Below are 12,762 nucleotides of genomic sequence, written 5' to 3' on the forward strand. Positions count from 1 at the left end.
AGGTGTCCTGGAGTCAGCAGTGAGCCTTGTCAGGACTGCTGGGGCAGGTCAGGAGGAGTCTGCATTGGGGGACAGGAGTGGACCGTGGTCCAGGGCATGGGGATGCCCGTCAAGTGGGTGGGGGTGGGGTCACATCCAGAAGGGGCTTCCTGGTGAGCAAGAATGAGCTTAGTCAGAAGCATCCAGGGTCCAGAGGGGCAGATGACCTGGGGAGCATAAATATGTCTGATCAGGGTATTACTTGGGATGGGCAGACATTTAGATCAGGTGTAAACCTCACTGGGGCAGGATAGTGGGGGCAGGGGGCTGTTCCTGGGGGACAGAAATGCAGAGGGGTAAGGGAGCATCAGAGCAGGGGAGAGGTGGGGACCCCTGAAGGACAAGAAGAGGTCTCTTGGTCAGAGGATTTGGGAGTGGTAGGTCACCTGATGCAATGCTTGGGAGCAGGCCCATGATCTAGTTGGGGGACAAATGTCTCCTGGGGTGGCTGGTAGTCCTTGAGGGCCAGGAATGCAGCCTGGGACGGTGTTTCTAGGGAGCGGTGTGGGCATAGCCCATTAGGGCAGGTTCCCTGGGGGCAGAAGCCCAGCATCACTGGGGACGCAGCCTGCTGGTAGGGGGAGACGTGCTGGAGTGTGGGGCGGGTCACTCACGGTGACGCTTGAGAGCAGTTCGCGTGGACACATCTCCTTAGTGGTAAGAGGGGTGGGCTAGGAAGTATGGGGGTGGGGCACGCCAAGGAGATAACCGGAGTTCAGGTGGCAGCCTGGTAAAGGGGCCTCCGGGCGTGGCGTCTGGGGCGGGGTGGCGAGCAGCAGCTCAGCGGGCCAAAGGTGTGGGCGCTTTGGACGGGGTGGAAGCATGGCCTCGCCAGGGTGTCTTGGGAAAAGTGTCACCTGGGGTGGGGGCGGGGTTTGGCCCTCGGCTGAAAGTAGGATGGTGGCGGTATTGTGGGTTGGAGGTGGGGTGGGGGTTAGAAGGGAGGAAGGAGTGACGGGGCAGAGACAGTACTTGGGGGCGGGGCGGGGCGGGGCGGGGCCCAGCCCTCGGGGGCGTGGCCCGGCGCGGAGGCGGGGTCAGCAGGAGGGGGTGGTGGCCCGGCGGGCGGGGCTGTCCTCACGCCCCGCCCCCTCGCAGCACGCTGAGCGCAGACGCGGGCCCGGAGTGCTACGAGCTGCAGGTGTGCGTCAAGGACTACTGCTTCGCGCGCGAGGACCGCACGGTGGGGCTGGCCGTGCTGCAGCTGCGGGAGCTGGCCCAGCGCGGGAGCGCCGCCTGCTGGCTGCCACTGGGTCGCCGCATCCACATGGACGACACGGGCCTCACAGTGCTGCGCATCCTGTCACAGCGCAGCAACGACGAGGTGGCCAAGGAGTTCGTCAAGCTCAAGTCGGACACGCGCTCCGCCGAGGAGGGCGGCGCGGCGCCTGCGCCCTAGCGCGGGGCACGCGGGCGGGCAGCACTGCGCCTGCGCGCGGGGCGGGGCGACGTCTGTGCGCTGGGACCTCCCAGAGGCCGAGTCTCCGGGCTCTGTGCGGAGGGCTGCGTGCGCCTGCGCCCTTGACTTAGCTCCCACCTCTAGGGACTGGTGAACGGACGACGCCCCGCCCCCTCGAGCAGCCACGCCCTAGGGCGCGATGAAGGAAGAAGCCACATCCCCTACTAGAAGCCAAGTCCCCAGCGCCTAGGGGAACTTTCGAGCTGGGATGGGAGGGAGTCCTGCCCCCCTGTGGAGGAGGCCAGGTCCTGGGGCTCTGGTACGGGGAGACCCTGCCTCCTGTCCCCTGGAAAAGCCATAAGATGGGTCCCCAAATCCTGGGGCCCAAGACCAATTGCCAAGTATGGAACTCTCAGCTCCCTGGAGGGGCGGGCCCTGGGCAAGGGGCAGGGCTTCCTAGAGCGCCCCCTGGGGTGGTCTAGGGGTTGGAGGCACTAGAAAGCTGGTTGGAGGGCCCAGGTTGGACCAGAGTGTCTTTTCATGTTTGTGCAAAAAATAAACAGGGAGGGAGGGGAGGATGGGATTTCAAAAGCACATGCGCCCTCGGGCGCCCAAACCCTGGGGGCCAAGTGGACGGCTCTGAAGCACCCGCACTGCCCCCACTTCCCCATGGGGGTTTGCCTCTCCTTTTCCCCCAACATACCCATCCTCATGGCATAGAGTTTAACCCACCCGTTTAACAGATGGCAGAACTGCGGCCCAGAGAGCCGCTCGAGACTTTGCTGAAGGTCCCAGGGCTACACCTTCTCCCCACTCCCTTTGGCCTGTGTGCCCCATCTAAGGGTGGGCTGAAATCGGATGACCCGACACAGCTCCCCACTGCTGCTAACCCCTCCTCAGGGGACCTCCCCCATTCCTTACAAGGGATGGGGGTTCTGGGCCAAGGCCCCCACTGCCCCCTCCCACGGCTGGCTGCCAAGCAAAACCCCAGCCCTCAGCCCTTCCCCTGGGACCCTATGGGAAGATTCCCTGAGAACTCTTGACCTCCCACCAAGAAAGAGTGAGGGTTTGGGACTCCCTGGACCCAGGCACCGCCCCCGCAACCCCTTCTTCCTCTCCCAGAATTCTCTAGGCAGGCGAGAAAGAGACCAGAAACTCTAGGTGTGTGTATATCTGTGTGTGTGTGTAAATATACCAACATGCTCGGAGCTTAGTCTCCAAAATCTCATTCATTCATTCAGGCACCGTGCCGCAGGATACCCGCAGGAGGGGCCTCCACCTGCCTGAAGCTCTTCCTCCAGCAGGCGTTGGTGGGGCAATCTGGCCAGAGTCAAGTTTCCCCCATTTTAGCTCACGGAGACAGAATCTTTTGGTAAAGGTTGTCGCGGCTTGTCTTTGCCCAGAATCTGCTTTTCCATGTTGGACGGGTGCTTATGGGTCGTTTGCTTTTCCTGCCAGATTGACCAAGCACCAGAGGGAACCGTAGGTGCGGAGGCTGAGGTGGGCAGGTTTGAAGCGCAGCGAGGTCACTGTGGCTGGCGAGGGGGACCACAGGGAGAAGGCGCTGATGTCGGGGAGACCTGCAGGGATATCAGACCGGGCAGGGCCTTGTATGCTGCTCTGGGGAGTTCTGATTTTACCCGAAAAGATTTGGGGAGCCCCAGGAGATCTTAAAGCTGAGAACAGTCTGGATTTCAGGCGTCAGAAGCTCCCTCTGGCTACCTCATGGAGAATGGACGAATGCAGTTTAGGGGAGAGAGAGAGTGCTTTCGGGATATTGAAATTAATTCCTGGAAAGATTTTGGGAGATAGAGTAAAAAGGAAAAAACAAAAACCCACCCCTTAGACGAGCCCAGGGCCGATGGGTACAGTTGTTCCTGCTGTGCACTGGCCAAGGGTCTGGCATTTCTAAGGAGGCCATGTGCAAGTCCTAGGTGCTGGGAGTTGTGTGTTTATACTGATGGTTTCCCGGCACGTGGACAAGTCTGGGGGAAGTGGCACCATTTCCTGCGTTACCTGGAGGTGCTGCATATGTCCCCTGAGTTTCGGCAGCTGTGGGTGACTGAAGGTTCTGAACCAGAGGTTGAGATGCAAGTTCTCATACAGGACAGCGGGGGAGGGGCAGGGGCCAGGGGCAGGCTGGGAGGTGGCAAGGGGGGAGCTGAGAATCTCTGTCACATGGACTGAGGGGCAGATTTTAAATTTTGGCCACGGGGGTAGGGGGGTGGGAGTGAGGTGGATTGAGAACACCAGCCAACAGCCAAAGGGGAGGTAACGTGACTTGGGGTGAGCCCTGCGGGATTTATGGGTGACCAGCAAGAAAAGGGGGAGCTGAGCTTCTGCCTGAGCGAGCCAACTTATTTCCCAAAAGATCCTTGGGAGTCTCTGGTCAAGGCCTGCGTGTGTGTGCGTGTATGCATGAGCGCGCGCGCACCGTGCGTGCACGCACCTGCGTGTGTGTGTGTGTGTGTGTGTGTGTGTGTCCAGTTCCCCAGCACCAGCCCAGGCACATGGAGGGAGCTTCAGGGAGTATTTGTTGAATGATTTATTTTTTTTCCCCTGACTCCCAGGCTAGAGCTGTTTTAGAAATTTCCTCCCTCTTCTTTCCCCCAGGGGACTCCTATTTATCCCTCAAGACTCATCCCCAATATCCTGTCCTGTAGAAAACCCTCCCTGCTCCTCCTCAGGACTTCCCCAGCCCCTGTCCCCACCCCTCTGTCCCTGATGTCATGGGACAGGCCCTGTTCCCCCCCGGACTGGGGTCTGAGGCCTCTTGACAGCCCCAAGTTCACCCAGCACAGACCGGGCACAGGGGGATGACGGAAGGGTATGCCTAGTTGAACGGTCTTGGGGTGGAGGGTCCGCCTGCGTGTCTATCCATGTCTGGCCATACCAACCTTCCCCTCCCACATAGACCTGGGCACACAGAAGGCGTTCCAGCCAGCCTGTGACTGGGTCGCAGCACACACGGGGGAGAGAGGACGAGAGCAGACGAGGAGGAGAGAGGAAAGGAAAGGAGTCTAGGAGGCCCGAAGCCTCTGGAACTAGGAAGTTCCTGTATTGGAACAAGGCTCAGAGAGGAGCAGGGTTTTCCCCAAGGCCACTCACCACCTCACCTGGGGTGGCCCGAAGTTCTGAGCCCTGGTGGGGTCTAGGGGTTGTATTCGGACCCATTTCACGCCACGATCTGGCCCTAGATTTCCAGGGGTCAGGGAAAGGGTGGAGTAGGGCTGGCCCCTAGTCGGGTAGGGGGAGTGCGACATTGTATCTTGGACAGAGCCGATCCCCTCTCCCCATCCACCCCTCCCCCACAAGAGGGACAGTGTCCGAGAGTAAGGACACACAGAACAGGAGGGAAGGAGAGAGAGAGAAGGTAAGAGGACACAGAGAGACCTTGAGATGGAGAGAGAGAGACTCGGAGATGGGGAGAAAGGGAAATCAGGGATCTAGAAGGAAGAGGAACCCACTGGTCTCTCTGGCTCTCCCCGGTCCAGCCTGGAAGGATTTATGTTACACGAGCAGGTGCCTGGCCTTGACCCGCAATCCCTCTCAGGCTCCGGAGCCTGACACCTCACCGTGACCCCATCAGAGATGCAAAAAACTTAATACCCAACTAGAAATCTTTGGGACCTCAGAGACCTTTCTGTCCCCCACACCCTGTGCTGTTCGTTTTGCAGATGGGGACACTGAGGGGCGGGGCAGAGCAGGGACAGCCCAGAGTCGCCCCACACTCTGCTGCCCCGGTGGAGAGGGAGGGGAGCTCGCTGGGGGTTCGGGTTCGTATCGCGACACCGCCTGCCCCCTGAACATCCTTTCCTAAGAATCGTCAAGGACCAAAGTCGTCTTCGCTGACACGTGTTGCTTTTCTCTTTGCCTTTTATTTTTTTAAAGAGAGAAATCAAGTTGACGGTGTCGAGTAAGACCTCCCCCTTCCCCAACCCCTGCCTAACCGCGGTGGCTCTCTTGAGACCCAGGTCACAGGCGGAGGGTCCCCTGCGCATCCCAGGCCACACGGCCAGGGGGACTCACGCTTCACCCCTGACCCCGGCACCCTGAGACCGCCCCCCCCAGACCCGGCCACGCAGTCCAGGGGGGTTCATTCCTCCACACACCTTCTCTTAGCATGTGATTGCAAATGTGAAATCAAAATGCTGTTTGTTCGTTCGTTTGTTTTAATTCCATCCCGTTGGTCTGGCGTCGGCACAGATGCCCCCATCTCTCTGTAAATACGTGACTTGGAACAAACACTTAAAACCCAACGAGAAGCGGTCATGAATGCATGGTGTTGAGATGTTTTGCACTATTCTGACTTTTTGGTCTCTGTAAAAATATTTTATTAACAGCAGACATTAAAAAAAATAGAAAAAACGAAAAGCCTCAGACGTGTGGTGGCTTCCTTTCGCTCCCGAATCAGCAAAAACAACAACAAAAACAGCCTAGCACTTAACACACACACACACACACACACACACGCTGTTGAACACACCTCCCACCCACGAACGCGACTCAAGATATTGCAGAGGAAAGGGGGCGCCTGGGGAGCTCAGTGGGTTAAGCGTCCGACTTCGGCTCAGGTCATGAGCTTGCGGTTTGTGGGTTCGAGCCCCGCATCGGGCTCTGTGCTGACAGCTCCGAGCCTGAAGCCTGCTTCGGATTCTGGGTCTCCCTCTCTCTCTGCCCCTCCCCTGCTTGCGCTCTGTCTCTCTCTGAAAAATGAATATGCGTTTAAAAAAAAAGGGGGGGGGGCTAACTTAAAAAAAAAAAAAGATACTGCAGAGAAGGAAAGATCCGGGATCTGAACCGAGGACATTCATGCGGTAGCTGTCGCTCTTCGCTCAAGCAAGTTGGGACACACTCATCTTCAACCTACAGCCCTGTCTGTTGTTGTTGTTTTTTCGAACGTAGCAGGTAAGAATCTCATTTCATAAACTCGCATATGCAGAGAACAAACCCTCCTTTTTCTGCAGCTCCTTTTAATTTCTGTTTTGAGCCCCCATCCCACCAGGGGGCAGAAACGGAACCTCACCCAGCTCAGGGTTTCCTGGGTGAATTTGAGGATCCCGCTCTTAAGATCTGGGGTGGCTTCCACATTTGAGTGGCCAGGGCAGGGGCCGTGAGCTCGGCCACCAGCCACCGGGAGCGGGTTTCCCTGAGGGCTCTGAGCTACCAGGAACAGAAAAAGCTAAAAGCAGGACCCGCAGCAGCGTTACCTAGGCCTGAGGCTCTCCTCCGAGTACGCCCTCAGGGAGCCTTGCACTTGGGCCGGGAGGCCGGAAGGCCAGAAGGCCGGAAGCAGCCTTGGAGGGGGTGGGGGTGGGGTTCACACGGGGGAGTATTAGACAGCAGTGAAAATGGCCAGGCCAGAACTGTCTGCGTCGTGTCAGAAGACGCAGGCCACCAGGGCCCCTGCAGGTCTTCGCTGACTGCGCCGGGCTGCAAAGCTTCTCTCCTCTCCCCTGACACCCGGCAGTTTCCGTAGCTGGGCGCACGTCTACACAGCGTGTCTTCTGCGTAACTGCTCGCTTGCTCCCTGACAGAGGGGGCTGGCTTGCTGGCTGCCCGCTACAAAAGGTGCGCAGCTCTTGGCCCCGTGTCCCCTCAGCACGTGGGGTCCATCGTGTCACCCTCGAGGCTTGGGAGCGGGGGCGGGGCGGGGGGGAGGGGCTCACGTTGCTGCTTGTGCTGTGGGAACCGAAGGGGCTGGCTCGGGATCGACCGAGTCTTGTAGCCAAGGCCATACCTGTGGGCGAGGGGCCGGCTCACCCCTGCCCTTCTCTCTGCATGAGGCTTTTCTCCGACCAAGGACGGGAATAAGTGTTAGCGTGATGTTGACTGAGAAAAACCCAGTCTTGGGGCGCCGGGGTGGCTCAGTCTGTTAAGCCTCCGACTTCAGCTGAGGTCGTGATCTCGCAGTTTGTGGGTTCGAGCCCCGCGTCGGGCTCTGTGTTGACAGCTCAGGGCCTGGAGCCTGCTTCGGATTCTGCGGATTCTGCGTCTCCTTCTCTCCAAGTCCCTGTGCAAGACGGTCCGGAGGGCCCTAAAAAGCTGAAAAATACAATTCCCGGGTGAGCCAGGAATCCCGCTTCTGGGAACATTCCCCGAAGAACTGAAAGCAGGGTCTTGAAGAGATATTTGTACACCCGTGTTCACAGCAGTATGGGTGACAATAGCTAAAACGTGGAAGCAACCCAGCATGTCCATCAAGAGATGAATGGATGAGCAAACCGCGGTCTATCCACGTTCTGGAATATTCTTCAGCCTTAAGAAGGAAGGAAAGTCTGACCCAGGCTACGACATGGATGAGCCTTGAGGACACTATGCTGGGTGAAAGAAGCCAGTCACAAAAGGACAAATAAATATGATCCCACTTACAGAAGGTCCCTTGAGTAGCCGAATCTGTAGAGACAGAAAGTAGAATGGGGGGGGGGGGCGCCAGGGGCTGGGGGAGGGAGATGGGGGGGTTCGTCTTTAATGGGGACAGAGTTCCAGTTTGGGAAGATAGAGAAGTTCTGGAGGCAGATGGTGGTGATGGCTGCACGACATTGGGAACGTGCTAAATGCCACGGGGTTGTACGCTTTCGCCCGGCTAAGTTTATGCTATCTGAGTTTCATCTCAATTTTTATTTATTTATTTTTACTTTTTTGATGTTTATTTATTTTTGAGAGAGGGAGAGAGAGTATGAGCAGGGGAGGGGCAGAGACAGAGAATCCGAAGCAGGCTCCGGGCTCCAAGCTGTCAGTACAGAGCCCGATGCGGGGCTCGAACTCACGAACCGTGAGATCACGACCTGAGCCGAAGTAGGCCGCTCAACGGACTGAGCCACCCAGGCGTCCCTCAATTTTTAACACTAAGAAGAAAAACGGGCAGCTGGGCAGATTGGGGCCCCTGGGCCATGGTTTGCCAACCTCTGACCTAATTAATCCATTATTCGACTTCCCCTCCTGCTTCTCCTCACCTCTCCTAGCCTTGGGCTAAACTTCAGCAACCATCCCCATGTTCAGCCCACCCGCCCCTGTCACCTGAAGCCCCAGCCCCAACCTCACCCTGTCCTCCTGCTCTGCCCCCAACCCCCCTTAATCTACCCTAATCCCACCCCATTTACCCACACCCTCTCATCATTCCACCTGCCAACCTGCCAGGACCATCCAGGGAACGTAAGTAAGATAACCAGGTTCCTGGAGGGTGTAATCCAATTATGTGATTCATGATCCATGTACGGTTCCATTTCATTACATAATTTATTACACTGCGTGATAATTACTCTGTTCCTAATCCTGCAATTACATATAATAGGCTCCATGATTATGCATCCTACAATTACCCAATCATTCTTACCATCGCCATAACGTACAGCGGTAAACGAGGAGGACGTGGCGAGTTGACATCAGAACCCGCCCCGATCCAGCCCCTTTCCAGGCGGAGGCTGCCGAGCGCTCAGGGACTTTCCCCGCAGCTGGGCGCGTGCTCAGGTCCACCGACGCAGATGCCTGGTGGAGTCTGGAAGGCCAGGAGAGACCCAGAGCTGTCTTGCTTTTTGCTTCCCCTTCGCTCTGCCAGCTGCCAGGCACGGAAACACCTGCTGTTCTGGAAGGTGCATCCCCTTGTCCGGTGACAGGCTTGGAGGGCGTCGGAAAGCAGCTGTGGCCGAGGCAAAGGCGGCATTCTATTTCTGGATCACAGATACAGGGTGTGTGCCCAGCGTGGGAGGTTTCAAGGCCCACCTGACTCTCTGCCTTGATTTCGAGGAGCTTCGGTTCCCCTGGTGAGCAAGTTCTGCAGGATCATTCCTGTAGGCCCAGTCCCGGTCCCGCTCCTGGGCACCAAGAGTTGGCAAACTATCCCCGTACCCCCCCCGCCCCCCGGCGCCGCCAAATCCAGCCCACTGCCTGTTTTTGTAAATAAAGTTTTATTAGCACATGGCCACGCCCATCCATTTACTCATTCGGCGCAGTCTGCGGCTGCTTTCACGCTACAGCCGCAGAGTTTCCTGTGTTAAACCCTTTCTGTTAAAAGACTGGGTGGCTCAGTCGGTTAAGCGTCCGACTTCAGCTCAGGTCATGATCTCGCGGTCCGTGAGTTCGAGCCCCGCGTCGGGCTCTGTGCTGGCAGCTCGGAGCCTGGAGCCGCTTCGGATTCTGTGTCTCCCTCTCTGTTCCCGCCACCCGCCTCCCTCGCTCTGTCTCTCTCTCAAAAATAAATAAACATTGGGGCGCCTGGGTGGCTTGGTCAGTTAAGCGTCTGACTTTGGCTCAGGTCGTGATCTCGCGGTCTGTGAGTTCGAGCCCCGCGTCGGGCTCTGTGCTGACAGCTCAGAGCCTGGAGCCTGTTTCAGATTCTGTGTCTCCCTCTCTCTCTCTGCCCCTCCCCTGTTCATGCTCTATCTCTCTCTGTCTCAAAAATAAATAAATGTAAAATAAACATTAAAAAATTTTTTTTAAGACTTCAACTGGTTTTTCAGGGCGCCTGTCTGGCTCAGTCAGTACAGCATGGGACTCTTGATCTTGGGGCCATGAGTTCAAGCCCCACACTGAGCATATAATTGACTTAAAAAAAAAAAAAAGACCTCTTAATTTGTTTCCCACCCTTAATCCTGACTGATATGCTACATTTTTGATACATAATAAGTGATGATACATCCACAGACCCAGCGCAATTACAGCATGCTACAGGGGAATGTGGAGGACTGAATAGCGTCCTGTACCAAAGATACCCACGTCCTACTGCCCAGAAAGTGTGAATGGTATTTCAAATGGTAAAAGGAGCGTTCTCTGTGGCAGCCCGTATCCTAAAATTGGAATGATACAGAGAAGATTAGCACGGCCCCTGCACAAGGATGCACGTACATGGCAAAAGGAACGTTGTAGACGTAATTAAGGACCTTGAGACGGTGGGAGATTCTCCTGGATTATCCAAGTGAGCCCTAAAGGCAATCACAAGGCTCCCTGTAAGAGGGATGGAAGAAGGTCAGAGGAAGGAGTAGGAAATGTGATACAGGAAGTGGCTGTGAGCCAAGGAACGCCCGCGATCTCCAGAAGCTGGAAAAAACAAGGACTTGGATTCTCCCTTAAATCCTCCAGAAGGAAGCGAGCCTTCTGACATCTTGACTGTCCTCAAGTGAAACAGATTCCAGACTTCTGAATATAACTTCTTTTAAAAAATTTTTTCTTAATGTTTATTCATTTCTGAGACAGAGACAGAGCCTGAGTGGGGGAGGGGCAGAGAGAGGGAGACACAGACTCCGAAGCAGGCTCCAGGCTCTGAGCTGTCAGCACAGAACGCCACGCGGGGCTCGAACTCGCAAACCGTGAGATCATGGCCTGAGCTGAAGTCGGTTGCTCAATCGACTGAGCCACCCAGGCGCCCCTCACTTCTTCTTTTTTTTAAATTTCTATTCATTTTTGAGAGAGAGAGAGCAGGGAGTGGGCAGAGAGGGGGGTGGGACAGAGGATCCAAAGCGGGCTCCACTGCTGAGAGCAGAGAGCCCAATGCAGGGCTCGAACCCTCAAGATCAGGACCTGAGCCGAAGTCAGAACCTTAACCGACTGAGCCACCCGGGCGCCCCTGAATGTACCTTCTGATATACACGCGTTATCTGTGGGAACGTGGAAATATACATATTTCGGAAGGAAGGATCGGATTCTCCTGGAGATTTTATTCAAGATAAAATTGGGATTCCCAGGCGCCATCTCTAAGCTTCTAAACCTTTCAATCCGGCGGCAGAGCCTGAGAATCTGTGTTTTAACCAGAGAAATTTCAAAGCAAAGGAAACTTCCCTTCATGCCACACACACACACACAAAAGGCCCTTCTAGAGACTCCTGTCCCCAAGACGCTGAATGGAATGGTGCAGGATTCTCAACCACAGCACTGTGGACTTTTGGGGCCAAAGCAGTCTTTCTCGTGGTGCGCCCTGTGCATTGTAGGACATTCGGTGGCATCCCTGGTTTCTACCCACCAGATGCCAGTAGCAGCCCCCACCCCCCGTCGTAACCACCAGAGACGTCCCCAGACGTCACCAAATGTCCCCGAGGAACAAAAACACCCAGTTGAGATCCACTGGGTGGATCTGAAAGTAAGATTTAGAAACACCCCGAGTAACCGGAACACCAGAGAAGTGACTCCGAGGTTCCACGAGAGGGGATCGGTTAATACGCTCGCATCATCCACCTCCAAAAAAACACATGGGGAACGGTCAGGACTTAACGAGAAGAGTAAATGTGGCAGCCGCACGAGGAAACACACACACCCATCCTTCCAGCATTTTCACCTGTATCGACTCACCCAACTGAAGTAGGAGCTCCAGCAGGAAGATGCATCCTACAACACCGCTCTCAGTGGGGCCGGGACGCTCTTGGGCTGGACCGGCCGAGTGCACGGTCTGTCACCATCGCGGAGCTTGGTATGTGACGACCCGGAAGAGAACTGGTAGACGTCTGCACTGGTCAGAGTGTCCACAGTATGTTGTGACATTTCAAAAGGAAATTGCCGAGGGGCACCTGGGTGGCTCAGTCAGTTGGGCCTCCAACTCTTGACTTTGGCTCCGGTCGTGATCTTACAGTGCGTGAGATCGAGCCCTTTGTTGGGCTCCACTGCGGACAGTGCGGGGGCCTGTTTGGGATTCTCTCTCTCCCTCTCTCAGCCCTTCCCCTGCTCGCCCGCGTTCTCTCCCTCTCTCCCAAAATAATAAACTTAAAAAAAAAAAAGACAATTGCTGCAAAACTGGGTGCGATCTTGTCGCATGTTTACATTCTACTTCTTCCGCAAGGATCACACACTATCTGTGTTATTTTGTAAAAGGCCTGGGTAGGTGCCCACGCGCTCCAAGGGCTTGAGAATCTTGAGAACCTTTAAGTATTGGACAAAGGAGATCCAAAGGCGGTTGGGTGTGGATAAACGCCCCACCTCCATCGCCCCTGGGGTGGGACCGCTCTGATGCAGTCTCCTGAGGTCCCCAGTTGCCCAGAGTCAAGTGCTCACTGGCATCCTAATCTCCCGTCCCCACCCCCCCTCGGGGCTTCCTGGAGTCACCTCTCTGACAACTCAAATCCTCATCTTAGGAGTTTCCCGGAGACCCCAAAACACGGCAGCCTGTCTCCTCAATCTGTCGTTGGCAGCAACCCCACGGTCGACCCCCCAGGACACAGGGCACTTGGCCAGCTGTCCCCGGGCTATTCCAGGGAAGTTTTATGGGGCTCTCACTACACCCTCACCCGCATTCACTCCACCAGTGGCTTTCTCTCCGGCACCTGGCTTCCTCCCACACGGGCCGGCAGCGGGGGCGGGGAGCGTGATTGTGCACTGGTGGTCAGCGGAGCAGTGGACCA

At 56.3% G+C, this 12,762-nt stretch overlaps 1 protein-coding gene and 1 non-coding gene across 6 annotated transcripts in view; both read left to right on the forward strand.

Moving 5' to 3' along the window:
- UNC13A (unc-13 homolog A) overlaps positions 1-3,862 on the forward strand; it is a 62,090-nt gene extending 58,228 nt beyond the window's left edge. For all 5 annotated transcript variants that reach the window (XM_053219663.1, XM_053219666.1, XM_053219665.1 and 2 more), the window contains one exon: positions 1,138-3,862. In XM_053219663.1, coding sequence (XP_053075638.1) covers positions 1,138-1,438 — 301 coding nt within the window. In that variant the 3' untranslated portion in view covers positions 1,439-3,862. The remainder of the gene's footprint in view (positions 1-1,137) is intronic.
- A 6,338-nt stretch (positions 3,863-10,200) lies between these two features.
- LOC113593613 (U6 spliceosomal RNA) lies at positions 10,201-10,307 on the forward strand. The gene has a single exon (XR_003413893.1). It is a non-coding gene; the product is annotated as a U6 spliceosomal RNA (small nuclear RNA).
- The last annotated feature ends 2,455 nt before the right edge of the window (positions 10,308-12,762 follow it).

The sequence above is a fragment of the Acinonyx jubatus genome, chromosome A2 (assembly GCF_027475565.1).
Source record: "Acinonyx jubatus isolate Ajub_Pintada_27869175 chromosome A2, VMU_Ajub_asm_v1.0, whole genome shotgun sequence".
NCBI classification, from domain to species: Eukaryota; Metazoa; Chordata; class Mammalia; order Carnivora; family Felidae; genus Acinonyx; species Acinonyx jubatus.